General features: G+C 35.3%; 3 protein-coding genes across 7 annotated transcripts; 1 reads left to right on the top strand and 2 right to left on the bottom strand.

Annotated features, from left to right (window-relative positions):
- Positions 1 to 62: 62 nt before the first annotated feature.
- On the bottom strand, positions 63 to 4,193 carry LOC135673000 (uncharacterized). Of its 4 annotated transcripts, none has more exons than XR_010513199.1 (6): positions 3,510 to 4,016; positions 1,796 to 2,092; positions 1,459 to 1,674; positions 742 to 870; positions 207 to 579; positions 63 to 117 (listed from the first exon to the last, which is right to left on the bottom strand). XR_010513199.1 is itself a non-coding variant. In XM_065181644.1 (6 exons), the coding sequence occupies exons 2-6, from the start codon at positions 3,314 to 3,316 to the stop codon at positions 352 to 354; spliced, it is 954 nt and encodes a 317-aa protein (XP_065037716.1). In that variant the 5' UTR covers positions 3,317 to 3,345; positions 3,510 to 3,649; the 3' UTR covers positions 79 to 351. The 4 variants fall into 4 exon arrangements, 3 of the variants coding, with proteins under 3 accessions (XP_065037716.1, XP_065037717.1, XP_065037715.1); XM_065181644.1 differs by adding an exon at positions 3,233 to 3,345 and having other exon boundaries at positions 79 to 579; positions 3,510 to 3,649; XM_065181645.1 differs by adding an exon at positions 3,233 to 3,293 and having other exon boundaries at positions 79 to 579; positions 3,510 to 3,649.
- A 1,742-nt stretch (positions 4,194 to 5,935) lies between these two features.
- Positions 5,936 to 10,383, top strand: LOC103983886 (chloride conductance regulatory protein ICln). 2 transcript variants are annotated; one of them, XM_009401220.3, is made up of 7 exons: positions 5,936 to 6,161; positions 6,290 to 6,413; positions 6,793 to 6,910; positions 8,018 to 8,077; positions 8,185 to 8,232; positions 8,336 to 8,427; positions 10,008 to 10,383. In XM_009401220.3, exons 1-7 carry the CDS (start codon positions 5,995 to 5,997, stop codon positions 10,086 to 10,088), a joined length of 690 nt encoding a protein of 229 aa, XP_009399495.2. In that variant the 5' UTR covers positions 5,936 to 5,994; the 3' UTR covers positions 10,089 to 10,383. The 2 variants fall into 2 exon arrangements, with proteins under 2 accessions (XP_009399495.2, XP_009399494.2); XM_009401219.3 differs by having other exon boundaries at positions 8,182 to 8,232.
- Positions 10,384 to 12,008: 1,625 nt separating this feature from the next.
- On the bottom strand, positions 12,009 to 17,792 carry LOC103983885 (probable protein S-acyltransferase 14). The gene is made up of 7 exons (XM_009401216.3): positions 17,390 to 17,792; positions 16,530 to 16,776; positions 16,334 to 16,425; positions 13,216 to 13,339; positions 13,040 to 13,125; positions 12,906 to 12,968; positions 12,009 to 12,551 (listed from the first exon to the last, which is right to left on the bottom strand). Exons 1-7 carry the CDS (start codon positions 17,603 to 17,605, stop codon positions 12,432 to 12,434), a joined length of 948 nt encoding a protein of 315 aa, XP_009399491.2. The 5' UTR covers positions 17,606 to 17,792; the 3' UTR covers positions 12,009 to 12,431.
- Between the last annotated feature and the right edge of the window lie 6,245 nt (positions 17,793 to 24,037).

The following is a 24,037-nucleotide window of genomic DNA, read 5'->3' as shown; positions in this document are numbered from 1 at the left end:
TTGACGGGAGCTACGCTTTCTCTGGTCAAGCTTTTGCAAGAACACACTTGATAAAGCATTGATTTGATGAGAACATCCTTCCATAATTTCCTGATGCCCCATGAAGATTACTACTACCTTCAAGAAATTTGAATGTCAAACCAACTTTTAAGAATATTTGATGCATATGAATCATCAACCAATCTGGCCTTAAGAGGCCGACTTACCAACAACTACATGCTATTTTCTAGGCCGAAACCTGAGTCATTGCTCATAAAGAGTGTTCATGAAGTTCCATTATCATGCTGCACTATTTGAGGAGTATTATTGAAGTATAACGATACAACTTTCTCTTGTGATTTTTGTCATAAGTCATTCATTCGCTTCTGTCAATATCGATGTCGATGGCAAGACGGTGGAAGATGCAGCTAGTGGCTCATGAACTACTGAGTTGGTTGAAACAAACACAGGGTTCCCCTCCAGTTGCAGCATGATGCTCCCAAGAATCTCCGTCAGTGTTCTCTTGAACCCTGCTTCCTCCACAATTTTACCATCATCTCCTTTTACCATACCGATCGCCTCATTGATGATAACATCAACCTGCAACATTACAGATGGCAAAATGCTTTACGCTCTGAAGTCCTAATTCAGCCTAGATTGACTTGAGATCATAAGTTGTCATGATTTCTAGAAGTTGTCGTGATTTCGGAATAATCTATGCATCTAGATCATAAGTTTACACGATCTAGGCAGTTGCATTACCCGATCAACAGCGCTGTAAGGAGGTAAACTTGCTGATGCAGCCATGCGATCGAGTGCAATTCGAAGGTACTCTTTTGAGGTTTGTTGATTGTGATCTTTCGGTAGGTCTCGCCAGACAGAATCCAGAAGCTGTATCATTAAGTAAATGAAGAAATTAACTGAAGGGTAAGATAACAATCTGCCAACTTCTTGGAATCAGTGGATGTATAAATTAACTGAAGGCTGAGATAGTACTTTGCTAAAATCTTTGCATCCGCCAACAATGACATAAACAAGCTTGGAGTAAAAATAACTCCAGTTATGAGCCTATCTAGTAGAATTTTTAGGAGAGTCTTATGCATCTCACAATGTTGTCTTCTCCATCTACCTCCTCATAATTTGTTATGAATAATTAAGAAATCAATATATGCATAATTAAATGCATAGTCACATCAGGCTTTGTTATCTACATTCTTTAACAGAACTTGAATATCATGCCTCTTTTCCTGCTCACCAAATGTTTACGATAAACTGATTACTGCAAAACAAAGCACATATTTGTAGATCTCTTTTTTCCTATTTATTTTTGGGTAAGTTGTAAGTACCATTTATTTCAAAAGCTTTAGTTGTAAAAAATAATATATATATATATTAGAGTAGCACAATTGAACAATTCAGAAACCATGCATTAAGGTCTGGAAAAGAATACAAAATTCAATAAACTGGACAGCGACTGACCTTATCCAACTCAAACTTGTTCGAGAGAAGTCTCTTGATGCCACTTCCATCAAAGGTGTTCTCACTGTGAGCAACAATGACAGGGTGTTCCTGAAGTCTTCGAATGACATTACCCAAAAGCTTTTTGAAGTTCTCCAATATGTCTTGAGAAGCTGGTTGTTCGAGCAGATCAGAGGAAAAGGATTGGAAAGATGGTTCCACAATATTAGTTATGACCTGCAATCATGAGAAAGCTTGAATCATATTCTTTCTATTCACCAGTAAATGAACATTGCTCTATCAATTCACCATATAAAATATATCATGCATATGATGATTATATCAAAACTAGAATTACCCAGGAGTCTGAAGCAGGTGGCATTCCATGTTCGACAGTCAACTGTTGGAGAGCAGTAGTCAAACACTTTCTCAAGGAGGCATGGGCTGATTCCATCCCTGAGAACATCGAAATTGCCTCTGTTTCGAACAGAGGGCTCTCAACAAACTCCTTTAGATCTTCGCCATCGATCCTGAGGATAACTATGGGGTCCCTGTTAAGCCCAGCTGCCATGCCCAAAAGAATGTCTGAGAGTACCTCCTTGAACTCAGATTTGCTTACTTCTTCTTGCTTACCATGAGTGAACTCACTCAAGACCTTCATATAATGACAACAAATCAATCAAAGATAAATCCGCAAAAGTTAAATATAAGTTTGAAAAATGTTATAGACCAAATGGAGGAGAGCCTAGAAACCTGTTCATCGCTCATTCTTCAATCAAGCAATTGTGTCTTTATATCAGTTAATTCACCTTTTATCTTTAAACTAGAGAAAATTATGGTAACCCTCATAATTCAAACATAGAGACTATCATTTTTACAACTAAAAATGGCGTTAGTGTATTGTGCTATACACATCACTCTCCCAGTTTTTTACATCATCAAGATGTCATCTAAACAGACTCCCAAGTTTATCTCCTCAAGAAATTCCCTGAGCAGTTCGTAAGTAGTGTGCTAATGACTTCGGCTGTCATTCTAGTGTATTATAATAAACCATTACATACTAGAAAGAAAAATGGTGTGCATGAGTCTCCTTCTCACTAAAGTTGCAAAAGAACAACCTTTGTGGCATCATTGCTAACCTTTAATTACAAAACACTGCATACCAACACTAAATAAATATACAAGAAAGAAATGCTACATTTTACTACAAGGTTTAGTTAAAATAACTGCTCTGATCACATAGAAAAATGATATTAAATGATTTTTTAGTACTCAAAATTCATCTTTGAAGCCAATAAAGGAATCACTTTTGATGCTTTAGAATATGTAAGAATTGCTGCTATTGTAGGTTATATTGCTTCTTCCGATGATCATGATATACGTATGTCAAGCCTAATCCTAGTAGGAGTAGGAGACTTCAGCATGATCTTCCTTTATAGGGACACAAAACTGCATCTTAGGTATAATCCTATTTTAAGAGGCAATTTTAGAATGTCTGTCTCTAAAGTTCAACTCATGATCTAATTAGTGCCAAAAAAACACTCCCGAACGCAATCTAAAAAGCTTAAGCTCATTAAGTTGCCTGCCAAAACCAAAGTAAGCCATCTGAGACTCCTCTTAGTCTTATCTCAGTCTTTTACTTATCAACCAAAGAAATTCATAATCTGGCTTACTTTGCAGCTTAACTTGTCAGCCTCAAACAATATTACTGAATAGAAAGTTTCTATAACCAGTCTCAAGCTCAATCACTCTACTGAAATCCATGACAGTATGAAGCAAAGCATGACATCATTACCAAGTTGACTGTGCACCCTATGGAGCTGTTGAATCTTTCTGCCACTCTGGTGCTCCATGTTCTGCCCTCACTCCGTTTCCACATTCCATGGTCAGTAATGCATGGTTAAAATTCTACCAAGGAGATCAATGTTATACTGCACAGTCTGATAGGTTAACCTTGCAACCCAATCTGCCAACTCGGCCTCATCTTCTTCCCCAAGACACTAACTGGGGGAGTGATGAGGAAAAGAACAGGAAAAGAGGAACCAAGTAACCTACAGAGAGAAGGGGCTCACCTCAGAGTAGATGTGGTCAGATTTGGGGGAGCTGCCCGGTGCCGGAAGCCCGATCGCGGCGCCAATATCGCTCACGGCCGGCTGGAGCTCCTTCACGGAGAGCCTGCCATCGCCGTCGACGTCCAACTCCCGGAACTTGCTCTCCACGAATCCGCTGAACGTCGCCTCGTCCTCCACCAGCTTCTTTATATCCGACCCATCCAACACTACCGCCTTCCTCGTCTCCTCCTTCCCTTTGCCTCCGCCACTCTTATTTCTCCACCCGAACCACCTACCACTGGCCATCCTGTTCACGTATCACCTTCCTCCCTTCGTTTTCCACCCAAAAAGGGAAATTAAAGAGCAATCTTTCCCGTGACGCTCTCGTGACCGTGCTCTTCCTTTGGCTTTATAAGGGGTTCCCGATCGCGTCCCTCTCTCACGATCCACTTGAGTCAACTCCGTGAGGGAGAGAAGTGTGTGGAGGGGATGGGGCGGAGGAAATAGCAACCGCCTATCCGCCACCCACCGGCCTTGAGTTGAGACACGTGTGGTGTCTGGCTTTTCCGTGTCTAGATTTTTCATCTACGGAAGAGAGGTGGGTGGATCGCCGCTTTCGCCACCTCCCCTGTCCTTATCTGCTGCATAAAACCTCCGATAACGTCAGAATGCTCCGCCAATTCATCCCATTGCAACGATCATCGTCATGCTTCACGGTAATCCTGTGCCTAACTTTACGTGTGAAATGGGCGAGGAAGAAGATGACGATCGTCTCTATCGGTACTCCAATTCTCCGATTGTTCTACTTCACAGAGCTCAGAGCTTTGTGTAGCACTGCGAGTCTACGACGAGCGCTGCAATCCACGTGGCGGACAGGATGAGGAAGGGACGGGACTGATGGGCCCCTGGGGATCTATGGGGGAGTTCGTGGACAGAGATGTGGGCGAGAGGAGGAGGAGATGGGGACGACACACAGACATCCTTTTGTTGTATTGGTGTCGTATGCATTCATTGTTGACTCAGTCAACACTGATCCTTTTGTTGTATCAGAAATATATGGAATGCGAGAGGGTGTTTTGGGAAATAGCGATAATAAATATGTTGGAAATTATCATCTTTCTTTCTCCTCTCCTCCTTTAAAATTTAATCTAAAATAGTATTCTTATTCTTCACACCATCTTCATATATTTAATTGATTTCCATGAACCTAAAAAATATATAATAAAAATAATAAGAGGTCAAATAATTAGATCAATATAGAAATAATAAAATATGAAATAACTATTGAAAATATTTAACAAGGAATTCTAGAAACAATTTTTTTAGGAGCGTGAGGGCCATAAAAGCAAAATATGGTTGGATGCTTTAAAAAAAAAATCAATGAGAAATGTTAAATTTATAAGAGAGTTAGAAAACATGGTAATAAAAAAATAAAGCTTTTTTGTAGAATAGCATTTGATATTTTTTTACATGAATTTAAATATATTTATGTACATATTTGATGTATTTCAACATTATTCGAAAATTAGTGCAGCAATACTCAATTCAATTATACCTCACACTTTCACCATAGAGGTAATAAAATCCAAATAACAATTCAATATTTGTTTATGTTTTCGTGTAAACTTAAGGAAAATTATATTCAAAGATAGAACTATTTTAGTATGATTCTGAAAACGAGTGCAATTGGTAAAAATATTATCTATTTTATCTTATACTTTCACCATAGAGGAGCAACAACATAACTATATCAATAGCGTTATACTTTTTGTGTGAATTTATGTATATTTTTTATAAAAATGGGTTCAATGATATTCGTTTATGAGTGTAATACTATTAATTCTATTAATTCACCGTAAACTTTGACCATTAATGAGTAACTACGTCTAAATAATAAATCATTTTTTTATTTTATATAAATTTTAAATATAATTTATATTCAAATTTAATATATTTATAATATGAATATGTAATTAAGTATAATAATATTCATCACAAGGAAAAGCAAAGAAAGACGATAAGGAATCCTTTATTGAAAGAATCAAAATTATAATAGAAAATAAGATGAGTGAATAAGACAACGAAGAAAATTGGAGAGAATGAGATGATCATCTCTTGTCAATGGGAGAAATCGAAATCGTTCTTAAAATGAAAAGGACGACGATTGAGGCAACATAAAAAGTCAAAAATTTCATACAAAAATAAGAGTTGAGTTTTTAAGGACAAAAATGATATTTGGAAATATATATATATATATTTATAGATAAATTATTGAGAAGAGAATAATTTTTTTAGAAGAATTAATATATTATTTATTATTTTTAATCTTTAAAAAGTGTAAAATGTAGAGTTACTAAAAATAATTCCTAAATAACGACGCGAGAGTTGAGAAAAAGGTAAAAGCGAGGGATTTTTTTGGAATTTGATTCCCAAACCAAAAGATTGAAAAGCGGCGGCGCAGCCATCCTTCTCGCACTCCAATAGTGAGAGGCCGGAAGACACCGCCATGGTTTTAGGGTTGCAGCACTTCGATGACCGCGTCGGCGACGAGAACGGCGGTCCCCGACTGGACTCCGACGCTGGCGAGGAGCTGATGCTCGTCGAGCGTGGCGTCGCCATCGCGCTCGGGTCTCGACCTCCGGATTCCCCCGGAACACTCTACATCACCACTCGGTGTGTGGCCCCAATCTCTCTCTCTCTCTCTCTCTCTCTCTCTCTCTCGCTCTTATTCTTTCCTTTTCTGTAGCCTCTCTTGTGTGAGTTTGATGGAAATAGATTATTGTTGATTTATTGGTTCGTAGGAGGGTGATTTGGTTGAGCGACACGGACAAGGGGAACGGATACGCGGTGGATTTTTTGTCGGTCTGCCTCCATGCCGTGTCGAGGGACCCGGAGGCATACTCCTTGCCCTGCATCTACACTCAGGTACTGATCCAATAGTGAGTTGCATTCGTTAGGGTTTGGATATTTTTGAGCGTTGGGCTTGTTTCCGCCGCAGCACTTTCTTTTGCATATAATAGCAAAGCTTTTGAAACTGGAACAGTAGAGATTTTGAGATAGAATTATCTTTCTGTGCTTGGGGAAATTCTCATGTTTTATGCTTGAGGTTGCCGATATAATTTTTTTCTTAGTTTGTTTAAAATTTTGTCTAGAAATGGTAGATTTGCAATAATATTCAGGAAGTCTAGAATTCTGAGGAAAAAACTTCAGTACATGACTGATATAAACAATTTTCTTTTCTGACTGTTGCTATAGTGATTTTAGTTTTTTTGCTGAAGTGCTAATTGTTTGAACGTTTTTAAAGATCGAGACTGAAGATGGTGAGAATGAGGAGTCTGAAAGCTCGGATTCAGAAAGTCATGGTGATTTAGAACTGTCAAATGTCACTGAAATGAGACTAATTCCATCAGATCCTGGTCAATGTATCCTTGCTTTTTAATTTCTATTGTTTTCGTTTAAGATGAGAATCCAAGATTCAACAGTTATGCTGCATGTGTGCATTTTGTGTTTTTACTTCTAGCAAATGTTTGTTTATATGTCATGTTTGCATCCTGAAAGGTTACTCTTCGGACATGGTTTACATGCTGAATGTATATATTATCTCTTCTTTCTGGTCTTTCTATTGCATTGACCATTGAGCCTTCATCAGGCCTTTGTGTTCATGATTATAAAAAATATTTTTAAAATTCCTGGCTATAGAACCTCTTTAAGTATTAGGAAAATTTTTCGTACTTATATTTTAAAAATTCTGAATGTTTTCCTCTGATAATCAAATACTCTCCATAATTAAATAAACCTTAGTGATGGATCTGACGGTGCCTTTTGCCTTTTCTTTCAGGTATTAATAATATAAAAATTCTGCACACCATGACCCAGAGAGCCGCTTAAGGCATGAGCCAGACATTGCATACATCTAGGACACTGCCCCCACCACACCACCCCCATCCATGCTGTCTGTTACTTATGTATTAAGGCACACATTTCTCCATAGTTCTTTGCATTGCTCTGATTATATGTACCAAGATGATAAAATATGTCTCTACCCATCAGTTTGCAAAATCTCAGTACCTCAGTCAAATGCCGCGGAGTGTGTTCAGGACCATAAGAGTAAACAACACATTATAGGTAAACTAAACATTTTTATACTTACGACTAAAGTTGGGTACACTTGGTTGTCCTAAGTCTATAACGTAGTTATGCCTTTTTAATTGCCAACCCTTCTTTCAAGTTCATATTTCATAGACTAGGATCAAAACTTTTGTAGGTTGCAACATCATTAGTTGTACAATCCATCTCATTCTACTCTTAGTTAAAATGGAAGCTATACGTGGGAGTTAATTTGTCACAATTGTATGCAAGTTCATTAATCAAGTGACATATTTGATTGTGGCACTTGTGATGCTTATGGATGTTTATGTTTGGTGTTGATCATTTTGCTCATGAATCTCGTGAATTTGTTGCCTGAACCAAATTCTTTTTATTGTTATTATTATTATTATTATTATTGGACACTTGACTAGGCTTCATAGTGGATACTCTCTTTGGCATATTCTGTCAATGTGCTGAACTAAATCCTGAGCCTCAAGAAGGTAATAACAATCAGAGTATTTGCTTTTCACACTGATGCATATATGTATATGTATATTATACACATACATACATATATTCTTCACTAATAATATTGTTTCTGAAGAAGAGGAAGAAAATAGCTGGGTTTTTGGCAATGAAGAAATGGCTGATGATGGTAATTTGAATCAATATATCAGATAAAATCTTTTGCAGTTTTTATTAATTCTATTGTTTGATTAAGCAATACATTCTAAAGCATTTTTTTTTTTCAATTGCAGGAAGTGATTCGGAGTGGCAGCTTTCAGAACATCATGCCAATCCCATTGGTTATGCAAATGGAGATCATGACCTTGCTTGTACGGTGCATGAGGTTTGTTTACTGTGCTATGATTTTTGTTTTTCCTCTTTCTTGGTTGTTGTTGGTTGCAGGATGTTTGCAAATTTAGTTAAGCAGTGTGGTCATGATGGATAGTTTTCATCAGAGGATAATGTTCATGATCATCAACTACTTCGTGAAACACATATATTGAAATTGCTACCATCAATATTGGCTACTAAAGGAACATGAGCTTTGATTTGCCTAAAAAAATAAAAATTTGTGAATTGCACATGCTGTCATGTTTTTCAGTTGCATGATATTGTTATTTTATATCTGAAGTTTACATTTGCTTGATTTATTTGTCATCCAATATTACAAGCAATATAGTCATGTATTCATTTTCTACAAGGTTCCTATCATGCATCAACATTGAAAGGTAACTTCGCCTGCTTACAAGGAATTACACATTTTTTCAATGTTGTTTTGATCATTTGTTCATGTACTAACTTTTTTTTTTCTTTTAGTGTTCCTTTTTCTTTTGGTGGAAGTGCACACAGGCTTTTTGGTGGAAGTATGCATTGCATATATAGACATGATGAGATATGGATAAATTGACATGACAAATCTTAGAAAAAAGTAACATGCTATATGTTTTCAACACAATATTTACTAAATATGTTACATTTATGTAACTTCTAAGATTTTGTATAAAAGGGTGGTCTTGGTATCATGGTCAGTTCTGGTGATTTGGTTCTAGTTATGAAAATAACCTTTATGCTTATAGTGGTAAGGTTGCATACATTAACTTTTCTCATATTCATAACCTGATTTTTTATAAAGTAGGTGGGCCTTTGTGTCGTGGTAAATCTGCTGTGTAATTTAGGAGATAAAGGTTCGAGTTATGAGAATAGCCTCTTCGCTTGTACTGTTGCACAGTGAAGTTCATGGGTGCTCGCCTAGGCACCCAGGTGAAGTGAGGCACGACTCGCATGCCTGGACCCAGGTGCCTGCCTGATTCAAATCAGGCAAGAGTGAGCCAAATCATTGGATCTTGGATCTGGGCCCAACCAAGTTTACTGTATCTGGTTTGATCGAACTCACTCCGGAGAGGGAAGGTGGAGGGAAAGGAGGAAGGGGAAAAAGTTCTTTCTGCAGGCAGTAAGAAGCCACCATTCACTTGCTGCCAAGATTTGCCAATCATTGTTGCAGTGGTTTGCAGCATTGCCTGTGCCTTCGGGGAATTATGTGTGTGAGAGAGAGAGATACAGAGAGTTACCCTCCCCTTAGCAATGAAAGCCAAGAATCGCTGAAAAAGGGTGTTTTTGATGTTAATTTGATTCATTCAGACTGAGACAATTAATAAAATTCATGCCTACCAAATGGATTTGAAGCCACAATTTTTTTTAAAGAATTTTTTGTGCTAGTCAATGTAGATCTTAAACTCTCAGTTGTCATGATCCATGTCTATTTGCATGGAGGCATGTGACAAAAAGGTGTGCTTTATCAATTAGGTTCATGTGAATTGTTATTTTTTTTTTTTTCACATTTCATACAAAAGATACTCCTGAATTTGAGATTGCTCTGCATATTTCATGAGTACCCTAATTTGCAGGCTTTTCCCTTTATTGCAGCTTCGAATCAACGATCAGCGGTTTGAAGATGCAGAGGAAGTTGAAAGTGCGTCTCGCAATGGTCATCAATTCTCTGGTTAACGACATTACCATCTGTGATATTTATGGTGTCATTTCTGCTGTTAACTCTAGTTAGTAACATCTTTCTGAGGTGTCCGACTGCTGGTTTCTAAACTTTTTTGGTCACTAAAAAGTGAAACTAGGTTTGTTCAACCTACTACCAGTGCTTACGATCCAACTGGTGCAGGAGTTGTATGATGAGAATCTTCTTGGAAGGTCTTGCTATTGGTCAAGAATGTGTCTTCAGTAATGATGACTCCAAGAGTCATATTGTCTTTGTGATTCAATATCAACTTGGAACTCATGCTTGAGAGAAGATTTCCCCTAACCAAAAGCTTGGCAACTTGCAATAGATGTAACAACTCTTAACCTCGATGCTTGCGACACATTCTAGGCCAGCAAGGATCTCGAGTAGTAATTTCCAATTGTGCATCCCAGATTAAAGCCGAGGGTCTTTACGTTTAACCTCTATATGGTTGCCATGATCGAGATGGAGCTTATCTACTTTGCACCGGCATCCGAGTTTTTTACAGGTTAGTTTGTCACTGCCTTCTCCGATGATTGTTTTTGGTTGTGTCATTTACTGAGAAGAATGTTCGGTTATTTAAATTGTGGAGATCATAGATGTGATATATATATATATATATATATATATATATATATATATATATATATATATATATATATATATATATATATATATATATATATATATATATATGGACTTGGCATACTTATGTTAATTTCCTCCTGCATTGAGCATTTTAGATTTTGTTGGGGAGGTTGACTTCAAGCACATTTTTGTTTTAATAGGTCATTAGATACAGAAACTGTATGAACAAACTAATTTTTTTTAACTAAAAAATATTATAATATTAAACTTTAATGAGTTAATAATTTATTTTGTAACAATGTGAGCTTTGGGTAAAAAAAATAAAAAAGTGAATGAATTATCTTGGTTTTTTTTTAATATGAATTAGTAACTTGGTATTTGAAGCCTCTTTAATAATAGAAAAAGTTCAGTTGATGTTTGTAAAGTATACTATTTTATAAGGAGGAGTGATTAATAATTCCAAGCTGGGTGTAAATGCTTTGGAACTGCCAACTGTGCACGTTAAAGATGACGAACGGCTTGCATGCTTAACAAGCCTGGATATGATAGATGATCAAACAGTTGTTGATCTCAAGCCTTGCAAAGAATTAATATATATTAAGCTAGTCAGAATCTTCAAAAAATAAATTTTTTTTTTTTTATCTTCCTAGATTTTGGTTATTTGAGCTGCGATGGTAATTTAGATCCAATCGAGGTTTATTCTAACTCAATCTTGGTCCGATCAGATTAGTTAGACTAGTTGATCAATACTCAAGTGAAGTCGTATCTATCTTGGAGAGTGTACACACCTTTTATGTATGATTTTAGAGATGATTATACTTGGGATCACGGATGATTGGAGGGGAATGTGTAGAGTTTTGGGTGAAGTTATGTCGTGACTGGTTGCACCAATCATGGGGTTCGGCGGTCAATCGTTTGGCTACATGTTGTATCGCGACACCCGATAAGGTTCTAATATGGGATTCTGTCTTTTTATCTCATCTCGAGATCGTGGAGATCGAGTCTTATCCCCTCACACACGTTGGAATTCGACCATTGTCATCAATGATACTGGTGGAGAGTTGTCCTTAAGTCTCTGGTCATGTTGTCTTCAAGAATCACAAATAACATCATGGAGTGATGGCACCATTAGTCCTTTTCTCTCACTAAAATTGATTTGATATCTAAAAGGTTTCTCTGGTCAATTAAATCCTAATTTTTTTTTAGTATTTTGCAAATCGGCCATTAAGTTCTCCCGTTTATACTAAAATACACAAACAAAAATCAACCTGCTGCCACTCCAATGTATGAATAGCTCATCTCAATTCAAGATCCGAAAGATAAATAAGTAGAGGAAGATTGGTCCATTTCATGATGTATTCGACTTTGGTTCATCATCTAAATATAAGCATCTACAATCTTGAAAACTGTTTTCTGCATGACCAAGAAAAGTTCTGCTATTAAACATAGACAACTTCTAAAATTTTCCTATCTCAATAACCTTTCCTCTCTCAAGTTATCTTACCTTCACACAGTATTAGTGTTGCAAGTGAAGAGTGAAAGGTGCAGGAGAGAGGGTTGCAGAACAGCACTACAAGGCCAGTGGTTTGCATGTACACAGCTATTTCGGGTAGTTCCGACAGGACATCGACACTTGAGAGCTCTGGCCTGTCAGTATATTCGACTCCTTGCAGCGCAGGCATTCTTCTCAAATTCTCCTCAGAACATGAAGGTACCGACGATTATCTCTATCTGACATCACCATATTATAACTACTGTACATCGAGGTGTGGCTTGGTGGGGTATTCAAGCCCTCGTAGAGCTGGCATTCTTCTCAAATCCTCCTCAGAGTATGCAGGGATGAACCAGTACCTCTTATTTGTTCCGAACACCTGATTCCGAAAAATCAATTATATGCTTAAGCATCACATTCATACTATAAGAAGCACAAGAGAATAGGAGAGTACCGTGATAATAAAGAATATAATGAAGAGATGAACTCAAAGGCATGAAAAACATCACATGTACTACAAGCATTTGCTAACTGCGGGCATTACTTCAGAAAATCACTTCTTTGCTTAACAAATGACTACTATACCTCTCCTATCATTTGTCAAGTTTGTCATCATTTGTAAGTTTGATCTAGTTGCTGTACCATCATGTTCTAACTTCTAATCTAGCCTTTCAAACTCCATAATTATAAAACATGAGAGGTACTGAAATTGCCATCATGCATAAGGACTAACCTGCTCAAAGTTCTTCTTTCGGCCCAGATCAAACTTCCATTTTGGAGTTGTTTTCTCATATGCCTGATGACAAAAGGATATGTTTGTCTTTATAATCATCAGGTTTGATTAATATTATACTGGTAAATACGTACCTCAATAGTTGTAGTATTTCTTGCCACCAAGGTTATATGCATGATCAGAAATCCAAGAACACTTAATGCAAAAGCCAAATTCAGCACTAGAGCATAAAAAGCCATTATCAATGCACGACATAAAACAATAGTTGCTTTAAACACAAGCTTTTGTTTAAGACGAGGAGCACACATACCAAATGCGAGAAAAGTAGTTGCAAGCTTTCCCGGTGTTCCAGGAATCTCCACATCTTTAAAGAAGGCAATAAAATGGGGAAAGAGAGAAAGAGTAACAAGAGTTGTCTCAAGAAAAGTGTAAAACTGCATCAATAAGAAATAATGGTGTCAAGGCTCAAGGATTACATTGCAATTATGCAGAGAACCATATAACTGCATAACTAAATCAAATGTTTTGATGAAGTACTTGCATCTAATTGATACTCTCAGATACAGGTACAAATGGATGAAATAATATTGACAGTTCCAATGATTCAAGCACAAATTCCACGACTGACAATACCAAAAATATAGTACACTCAAACATTTGAACAAATTAATGAATCACAGTACCATCAAACTGGACACATAAGTACACACAGAACAAATAACATCAATAGTTCCACCAATTCAAGCTTCAAAACTAATTTCACAACCAAGAATACCAAATAAATGGTATGTGATACTGAATTCTGTTTAAACAGTTAAACCAGGTAATGATTCACAGTACACTAAACTGAAAATCTGGGGAACAAGCTCCATAAAGGTGAAGCTCCAATTGATCAGAACCATCTCCATCCAGCCTTCAATTTGACCCTTCCCTAATCAAAATCCAAGAACTTAAAAGTCCACATCCAAGTAAAATTTATTTATGGTGCGGGCTGGATGGTAGAGGTAAGTGAAAGATGGTGAACAAATGCTTCCACCCTCACAATAGATAATCTTTGAAGAGTTGCAGAATGCAAAATTCAAGGAAAAGAGTATTTAGATCCTCCACAATTCTCTCAACCATGTCATGTTCATCTTAAGTTCATAACATACAAGTCACACCTGTTAGTTATTTATCTACTTTATTTGCCACTGCTAGTTCGTTCTACCACACTATCCATAGACTTTTATGTTTCTTTACCTTGAAAAATAAATTGCAACCAAAATAATTACAAAGATACATTTATGTGTTTGGGAAATAGTACTCTCATCACTTCAACCATCTTTTGTCATACAATAGATCCATAATACAAATAAACTCATGCTTCTCTCTTGACTCTTTCTCAGTCGTTGGTTCACATGATTAGTCAGTAAATTGTTGTTACTACTTACTAGACAATGGACAGTTACTATACAAATGACCACTTGGTGGTGATAAGCAAACTTCACAATTACTAGCAGACTGAGAAATGAACAATAGCCATCAAGTATATGATGAGTTGGTGATCACCAATTAGTAATAGACCATAACATTGGCAAAGCAAATTGATGATAGCTAACCACTAGCAATCCATGATATTGGAAGATAGTAAGCCACCAATAAATCACTAATGGTGATCATTAGTCACTAGCAAATCACTATCAGATACTGGTTGATCTTTAACTCTTGAGGGATCGTCCATTGTTCCATCATTAGCAAACTATCAATCAGCAATCACTAGCCATTATCTAACTGAGGTGTAATAAACATATACTGACAACTAGAGGTGCTCATGGTATTTTAGTTAACTATTTTTGTGGAACTGGTGCAAGCCTATTGCTTTGGAAAAAGTCTAACCTGAAGCCAAATTGATTGAACCATGTTGATACTTGGATTTAAATGGAACCACAGGGGTGTGATGTGATGATGTTGCTGCCTCTGCCAATCTGTTAGCCAACGCATGGTTCCATGGTAATAATCAGTTAACTTTGTGTTTCAGGCATGTAACTGGGTACTTTTTTATTCTCTAGCTAGCCATGAGCCTAAATGTAGCTAGCTGGTTTACAAGTGCTAGGTTGTGGTTGCATCATTTGGACTGTCAGATGCATAACTGAACAATCATCTATGTTTGGTCAAACTCAGTTGTAAATAGTCATCTTTTAGCCTTCTTCCCATGCATCATGTAATTGGACCTCTACAATTCGTGCAATTAGTGATTCTTTTGCAAGGAGGACCAATATATTGGCTGATCTATACTTCACCAATCTTCAATGTCCAACAAACCCATGATGGAAAAGAAAATCATGGGTTAAGGCTTAAGGCGAATTTAATTATTTAAATCAACCTATCACTGGGACATCCGACATTGGTATATAACTGCCCAAGCATGCTCGACTAGGAATAACGAATCCGGTCTTAGGTTAGTGTTTCTCGAGTATTCTCAATTAAAGGAGAAGCACTGACCTGCTGAGGATGAAAGATAATAAAAAGCCAATACCAAAATATAGTTTCTACAGCTTACAACATATCATAGATAGTAAACTAAGACATCTTATGAAAGAGAAGTCTTATTATAAAAAAATCAAAGAATCTAAAGACACGTGTAAAACACTCTCAGCAAGATTCTTAGTGGCTTAAGGACTTACCCACCCCTATCTATATCCTAAATAGGACTCTTTAGCATTAACAAATGGTCAAGATAAAATCATGATTTGCCTCATTGGTCTATACCGGTGTACCGACCAATCATCGGTATGATATATACCGACATATTGACACATGGTACAGTGGGGTGTATCGACAAACTAATATGTACCGCTCATATCGATTCCTTATACCAGACAATATGCCACGGTACGGCAAACCTTAGGTAAAATGATAACAAAAAACTGAATAAAAATCACAAAAGAATAAAAAATTTATCCAAAAGGCACCTTATCTATAGCTAGACATAGTTTTCAAATTTGGTTGATTCCAATCTACATAAACTTAATTCGGTCGAGATCAACTAAAAGTGGTCTGATTATTCCAGAGAAAATCAAGTATATGCCAGTAATTAGTTGGAGTCGAGAATAGATCGGAGAGGATTGGCTGATTTTGGAAAAAAAAAAATCAGGTGATTCTGGCCAATTCCAACCAATTATGGCTGATCTTGAAAAATTCCAGCCTGGAATCTTTCCATCCAATATGTATTCTGACCTTTCAACCAAAATATAGTCAGTAAGAGAATCATCCACTTTGCATTAGGATATATAAGTTTGAACAAATAGAATACAGGTGAAAAATAGTAATCCAAGATCAATAGAAAAGACACCCTCTCTACGACTATCAGTCTACCAGCAATAATTTCCGCGTAACTGAAGGTGCATGTCTCCAAATATGCTGGAAAAAATTGAATACGGTACACTTACCAGAAAAAGAAGAAAAAACTTATAATTTAAAGCGCCCACACAGTTTACGACCCATATGCAGTGATGATCCATCTTAAGTACACATCTCCCACCTAAAATAAGAAAAAAGGATCAAATGAAAGAGGCAGACAAAAGAGAGACCCATATACTCAACATAGTTATTCAGATACATATAACTTAAGAAGCAAAGCCTTACAAACAGAACAATGATGACAGCGAGGTGGCTTCAACTGGTTGCACTTCCTGCAGTATCTTATCATTTGACTTCCAGTGTCTTCAAGGCGTCCTAGTTGTTGCAAATTAAGAATATGATTACTGAACTCCAAGCTGGTTAACGGAGCAGTCTCTCCTCTCTCTTCATCTGCAGGAGGCTTCCAATTTGATGGGACCCTGCCAGGGTCTCGGAATACAACAGAGAAATAGCTCCACAAAAGCAATCCCAACTGTGTAACCATACACAAAAATTAGACAGAGTCATGTACAAGATGCAACAGATAGACTGCAAAAACGTTCAAACTCCTTTTTCCTTTCTGTCCTACCTCCTTCCTGCATCAGCTTTGTTTTCTCCTAACTGGTTCTAAGCTAATATAATTCTGATCATAATAAGTCAACAAAAAACAGTAGAAGATGGTTAGATTTCTAACCCAGAAGGCTCTTTTTTTTTTCAGTCATTGATGGTTGTTCCTAGATTCTTAAACTAAAATTTGAATTGACCAACAAAGATCTTGATATTTACAGAAGGAAGAAGAAGAAATGCACAGATAAAGTTTGACAACTAGATCACCTGTTCTAAGAGTAGAGAAATTTGGAAGAAAAAAAATATGTCAATTTTTCTGACAAAAGAAAAAGGATATTTCCATCTAATGCAAGAAAAGAGGAATTTTAAGGGTCCGCACAGCTCAAATCCACATCCTGAAGTCGAATGCCTGATTGATAAATCATGAATCAGATGACTGGGGGGCGGTTAGAGTTCCACCAGGAGTGTTTTGTTCGTCTTTTATGTTCCGAAACAAAACTAGGCGCTAGAAGAAAGGAGAAAGGTGTTGGATCGAGTACCAGGACATGGAAGGGCACCAAGACGGCGAGGGCCATGAGCGAATCGACTCCGCCAACACTGAGGAGTACGGGGCCATAATTAGCGGCGACGACGGCGTAGTAGCTGACCCCCACGATGCCAAGGACGAGAAGAATCATGAGGGATCCGAGAGCCCGCAACGCGGTGCAGAACTTGAACACGTTCCACGCCATGACCACCGCCACCGATCTGTGCATCGGCCCCTTGCCCTCAGGGCGTGAAGAGGTGAGAGATGCCTTCTCTCCTCTATTCGCCTCGTTTTCCGCCTCCCCTCCCTTTCCCTCGACGATCCAATATTTAGGGTTTCACTGCAAGCACGTAAAAGGAGCCAGCGGTAGAGATGAAAGGAGATATCATCCGAAGCAAGATATGATCTGAAAGAAAGCATGGCTTCTTTTCTCGTTCCGTTTTCCTTCTTCTCCAGTGGGTAATTCGTAGACTGGTCGTTTTTGCGGGTTGGTAATATTCTTTTCCAGTGATTAATATAATATATAGCTGAGGGTGGCAACGCATTTAAAACGTGGTTTTAGGGATCAATCCATGTGAATTAATATTTTTAGAAATATTTTTAAATCATATTTACTTTAAATATTGTATTATAAATATTTAAAGATTAATACTATCCCAGCAATGTTAACATTTATAAAATATTAATATAATGTTTAAAAATTTTAAGATACCTTATGATATCTAAAATCACTTTTTTTATTTTATTTTAAAATATTTATTTTTATCTATTTAAGTAATTATATTATTTATCTATTATATATCTAGGTCGTACCAAATTTTATACATTCATTTTTAATTTATTTATTAATTTAAATAAAAATATACATTTATTTTAAATAGATAATAAAAATATTTGAATGATAAATTTATCACGTAATATTCATGTGTTACTTGACTCTCACCTATTTTGAACTATAATTACCATGTCAATAGAAGTAAAAATAATATGTATATATTACCCTCATTTAGTGATGTGATTTGTGATGTCTATATTTTATAAATATGACAAATGACATACTCATATTTTCGACCATTGAATTACATGTTTTCTAAAAATGTCATTCTCAGTATTATATGAAATATTAGTTGAACATGGATAAATATTAATTTTTATATTAAGCACAGTACAACAAACCAAAGTATACTAGCATATGAGGTTAAGTTATTTAATAAACATACATATAGTAACTATATGTGGTAATTGAATTTTAATCATCATAAGTGAAACTTAACGCTTGAAGGAGTTTGATTATAATTAAAATAAGATGTATTGTATAATGAAGTAATAAAAAACTAAATGCATATGTATTTATATATTTAAGATACATAAATGAGATTGAAGGATGAGTTTAGATAAAAATGTTCTTTGTCAAATCAAATTAAGCTCGGTACAAGTTGTTGTAATATTAAAATTATATTAGTAAAAGAATAAATGAAAAAAAATAAAAGTATAATTATAAATAAGATATGATGGGATTGAACAGAAGACCTCAAGTTAACCTCTTAAGCACTTTTATCTTAGTTTGGTTTTATCTATTTTATCCATGCCCCTTTCTCTCGTATTTTTTTATGGAGGCTACGAAACCTTAGCTCTAAGGAAGATTGAGATAAAAAAAAAGTCCAATTCTTCCCTTGCTATACTTAGGGTTTTAGTTTTATAAATTATAGACTAATTTTTTAATTGCTTTTGCGTAACCTAGACTTTGAATTAATATTTGATTTTTAGATATTTTTGTATGATTCTCTTATGGTTATAAGGCATCGTCTAGTATGACCTTAATATCAATGCATAGAGTTATGATTATCCCCAATAAAAAATACTCAAGATCTCCTATTTTCTGATAAGGGGTTTTATTTGATCTAAATTGACTACCTTAGGGATATGATTAGGTGTTGTCCTAGTGATATATTTTAAAAGTTATCTTAGAATTTTATAAGATTTAAAATTAAGTAAATACCATATCTATCCACTAAGATATGAGGTTTATAAGTTCAGACAGTCCTAACCCAGTTTCAACAAAATTGAATAGGTATTGATAGTTGAATTAGGGGATAGTTTAGCCTTCAAATGATTCCATTTTAATGTAATATCTGGTATATATTTTATTTTATATGTCCTCTAGTTATATAAATATTTATAATAACTTAAGATCATTTGATCAGTTAGAATAGTGAAGAAAATTTTCTTCATAGAATGGTGTGATAGTTTGATTAATATTAACTAGTTCATTTGATTTTAGATTTTAAAGTGAATTGTTAAAAAATTAGTTGTGAAATCTAGATGAATTTTTAGGTTACATATAATTTATTTTATAAGAGATTTTATCAAACTTATTCTACGAATTATTATAATAAATTATCATTAATCAATAATTCAAGAGGTAGGATTCTTAATTAAGGGATCTCATGACCTTATGCTCCTAATAGGTGTATCATTTTTTAGCACATTCAATCATTAAGGAATATGGTCTTTCATTAACATCTTCATTTTTTAGTTCAATCAGGTAAGAATTAGTTTAATTCACTATAAAATGGAGTCTTATAAATTATCGTATACATTAGATATTTTAAAAAATATATTTCGATTGATATAATCATTATAAGAAAAATATGAATATATATTTTATAAGTATAAAAATATATAAATTATGATAAAAATATTTTATATATATGCATATATGATGACATATAGTGTGGGAGTACACAAATATGTTATGATGTACAATACACGTATATGCTATGACATAAAATGTTAGATTATATATATATATTATGACGTGTGGTGTAGGAGTACATGCATATAATATAATGTGTGATGTTAAAGTGCATGTATATATTCCGAGACATACAGTGTGAGAGAGTGTATGTATATGTTATAATATGAAATGTAGAAATCCATGAATTTATTATATTTCCTACATATGCATATAAAATATTTAAATTATTTTAACATAGAATTTTACCTCCTTATTGTGCGTATATGATGTTATAGGTTTATGATTGTTAAAGAAATCATAAGATGAGAAATCTACCATTAAATATATTATGTTAATGATTTTAAAATATTATATATATGACATAATGTAATCTTACCTGAATAAAGCTATAATGGCTTATACCTATGAAGCGATTATCTATTATAGATCATGTTTTATAAGTAAAGATACTAGTACCTCGCAAGTGATTAAGTGGGAAAATGGGCATATGTAAACCTATGTGCATTTATAGATGATGCCTTATAGAAATTATATATATATAAAATTTGGACCTGTTATATTTATATTTTCTTTTAGTTAAATGATATAAGTATGTACAAATGTCAAAACACACTATGTATAAGAAAATTTATATTATTTTATTTAATAATTAGTATGTTTTAACTTTAAGATTACCTTTTTTTTCCACTATACTCCTATTAATAGTAATAATGAAAATTTAAAATTTGATATCGTTACAATTCAATTTATTTAAGAAATATAATTTTATCAAATAATATTGACATCAATACATATATAAAGTATAATTTTTATTTTTTATTTAACAAACACTCAAATCATTTTATAATTACACATTCACTAAAATCCCTTTACATTGAAAATACAAATGTCTTTCCAAATACAACCTAAATTAAAATATTACACCTTGTGTTCTTGGAAAAAAACTTATTTAATGAAAGAAAAAAATATAAATTAATATTATAAATTAATAAAAAAAATAAGTTAATATTCTTACAATGAGTCATGATTTATGTTCTATAATAAATTTATTAAAATATTATATAACTATTAAAAAATATTTATAAAGCACTTGTATTATATATAAGAAAATATTATATTTCATAGAGTTGCATCTAGAACAAAGACATAAACAAAAGAGCCTCGTTACATTATAATAGGGTCATAAGTATCGTTGACTGATGAGTCGACTCGATTAGTTCACTATCGAAGATGTAGACTCATCTAGGGGCCTCTCCTTCGCTCACATAGGAGACTTGGTGATGTGAGACTGCATAGGTTACTCAGTTGGAAACCATTCTACTGGTGAAGACCTGGTTTAGGACGACCAAATAGGCAGACTAGGATCTTCCTAGTTGTAAAGTTCCTCTCCTAGGGTGCTAGTCATAGGTGTTTTACAAGCCAACCATGTAAGTGATGACACGTGTGATTACAACGTAGTGATCTAGTACGTCCGTAGCCGATGAATCAAGTGAATTATTATGAAGATAATAATTCATTAAGTTAAGAGGAGTTATGATAAGTATGACTCATGACTAGCTCGATATTGGGTCTAGAGGGTCACACATATATTGTAGGTGTTGTAATGAGTAAAGGTTCGAATATGAGATATCCGCTGGAGCTTTAAGTCATTGAATTATTGGATTTTGTGGATAAGAGCAAATGAGAGATTATTAGGTAGAGATCTACTAATCCAAGTGGCTTGGGTAGTTGGTTAGAGATCCAATACCCAATATGGTAGGATCCATTAGGGTTAAATTGATAGAGATCTATATAAATAAGAGGGAACTAAAGGAGCATAGACTAGACCCCTTTGGCTACTACCTCATGTTCTCTTTCCTCCCTCTCCTCCCAGCTAATAGCTCTAGCTTGAGGCGTGTGGATAACAAGAAGGGTCGACCCCTTCCTAATCACGTGGTGCACGTGGAGAGGAAGATCATTTAATGATTTGAGGAACGTCTTCGCCATAACTATCATGTGGATCACTACTAAAAAGGAGGACAATTGACCTTCTTCATCCACTCCTATAGATCTGAGATTTTATAGGGATATACAATCTTCATATGTAATAAATCTCACTTGATATGTGTAGTTTTGATTTTGTATTTTATTTTAAGCACCAATCTTAGCACAACGATAAGAATATTTTTCTTTTGAAAAATTTGAGATTTTATTTTTCTATTTTTTTACTGCATATGTGATGCTCCATCTTGGTTTCCCAACAACAATTGGGGGAGGCCATTGAGGAAGGCAAGTAGTTGAGGGAGCGATTATCAACCAACTCTAATGAACCGTGTAAGGAAATTTAGGGGCAACATCATATGCGTAGTGAAAGAACATTAAAACAAAAATCTCAAATTTCTCAAAAGGTGTTCATCGTCATGCGAAGATTGGTGTGCAAAAACACGCAAAACTGAAAACCACATGTGAGATAGTTGTGTTACCCAGAGAGATCCTATATGCTAGTTATAGGTGCCCTACAAGCCCATAATGCGAGTGATGACACATGTGACATGACACACTCTTTTTGTTTATTATATTATTTGATATTTTATTATTTTATATTACTTATTATATATATGCATATATATTGTGATATCCATGGATTTGTGCAATAGAAATCGGATCGTGATAAGATCACGATAATAAAATCGATTTACCTTTAAACATAGACCCTAAATAATCCTAATCATAGGTTGCTCGAAAGGAACATCGAGATAACCGGACAGACTAGTGTGTTGTATACCCATCCATATGATGGATGTCCTATATGAGTAATCCAAGGATGTTCTGATCATTGGGAGTAGCCAACCTTACTTGGTCCTTAGACTTGAGACACCAAGGATGTCCTATATGAGTACTATATTCTTAATATCAAACTTATAGACCGGAAAGTTCTAGATCTAGCATAACTGATCATGGGGAGTAACAACTAACCTTACAAGATCTATTGAGTATCGATAGATGATCATCCACTCTTGCTATTATAAGAGGAATATCTCATATGTTCTTGCTCAAACAAATCCTTAGCTAGAGTCATTCGAATTGAGAGAGAAAGATTTCTCTGGGAGAATCCAATTAGAGCGAGACTCAAGTAGAAACCGTATGGGTTTGATAGCACCATGCCCGATGTATGGTCTCTCTCTCGCCTTTTGCGTTAATAATTTTGACATCAAAAGTCTTTCTAAAACACAACACACGTAGTTCAAAACTAATCTTTCGCACGAATAATCCAGCTCTGATACCACTATAGGAAAATCTAGGGGCGACATTATATGCACAACGGAAGAACAAAAAATAAAAATCCTCAAATTTTTAAAAAATATGTTCATCGTCGTGGGAAAATTGGTGCACAAAATCCGTGAAACTTAAATCCACGTGTGAGATAGTTATGTTACATAAGGAGATCGTATATCCCTAAATCCTTATAGATCTATAAGAGAGGATGAAGGAGGTCAAGCGTCCTTCTCTCTAGCGGTGATATACACAGTAGGGCTACGACGACTCTCCTCGAATCACTGCCTAAAACTTAATATCTACTATCTGAGGAGGAGAATGGGAGAGGAGAATAGGAGGTAGGAACCAAGAAGCCTCTAGCCTATGGGTCTTTGATTCCCTCATATTTATAGAGGTTTCATATCAACTTAACCCTAATAGATCCTACCATATTGGATATTAGATCTCCATCCAACTACCCAAGCCTTTTAGATTTTTGGATCTCTATCCAATAATCTCTCGTTATCTCTTATTGAATCTCATCCATATGATCCAATAATTCAAGAGCTTATTGGATCTCCAACAAGATATAACATCTACTCGTCATAATGCCTACCATATGTGTGTGATCCTCTAGACCCAATATCGAACTAGCCGTGAGTCATACAT

This window comes from Musa acuminata, chromosome BXJ1-5 (assembly GCF_036884655.1).
Source record: "Musa acuminata AAA Group cultivar baxijiao chromosome BXJ1-5, Cavendish_Baxijiao_AAA, whole genome shotgun sequence".
Lineage (NCBI taxonomy): Eukaryota > Viridiplantae > Streptophyta > Magnoliopsida > Zingiberales > Musaceae > Musa > Musa acuminata.
Note: the sequence above shows the minus strand (reverse complement) of the source record. Positions and strands in the feature narration are given on the sequence as shown.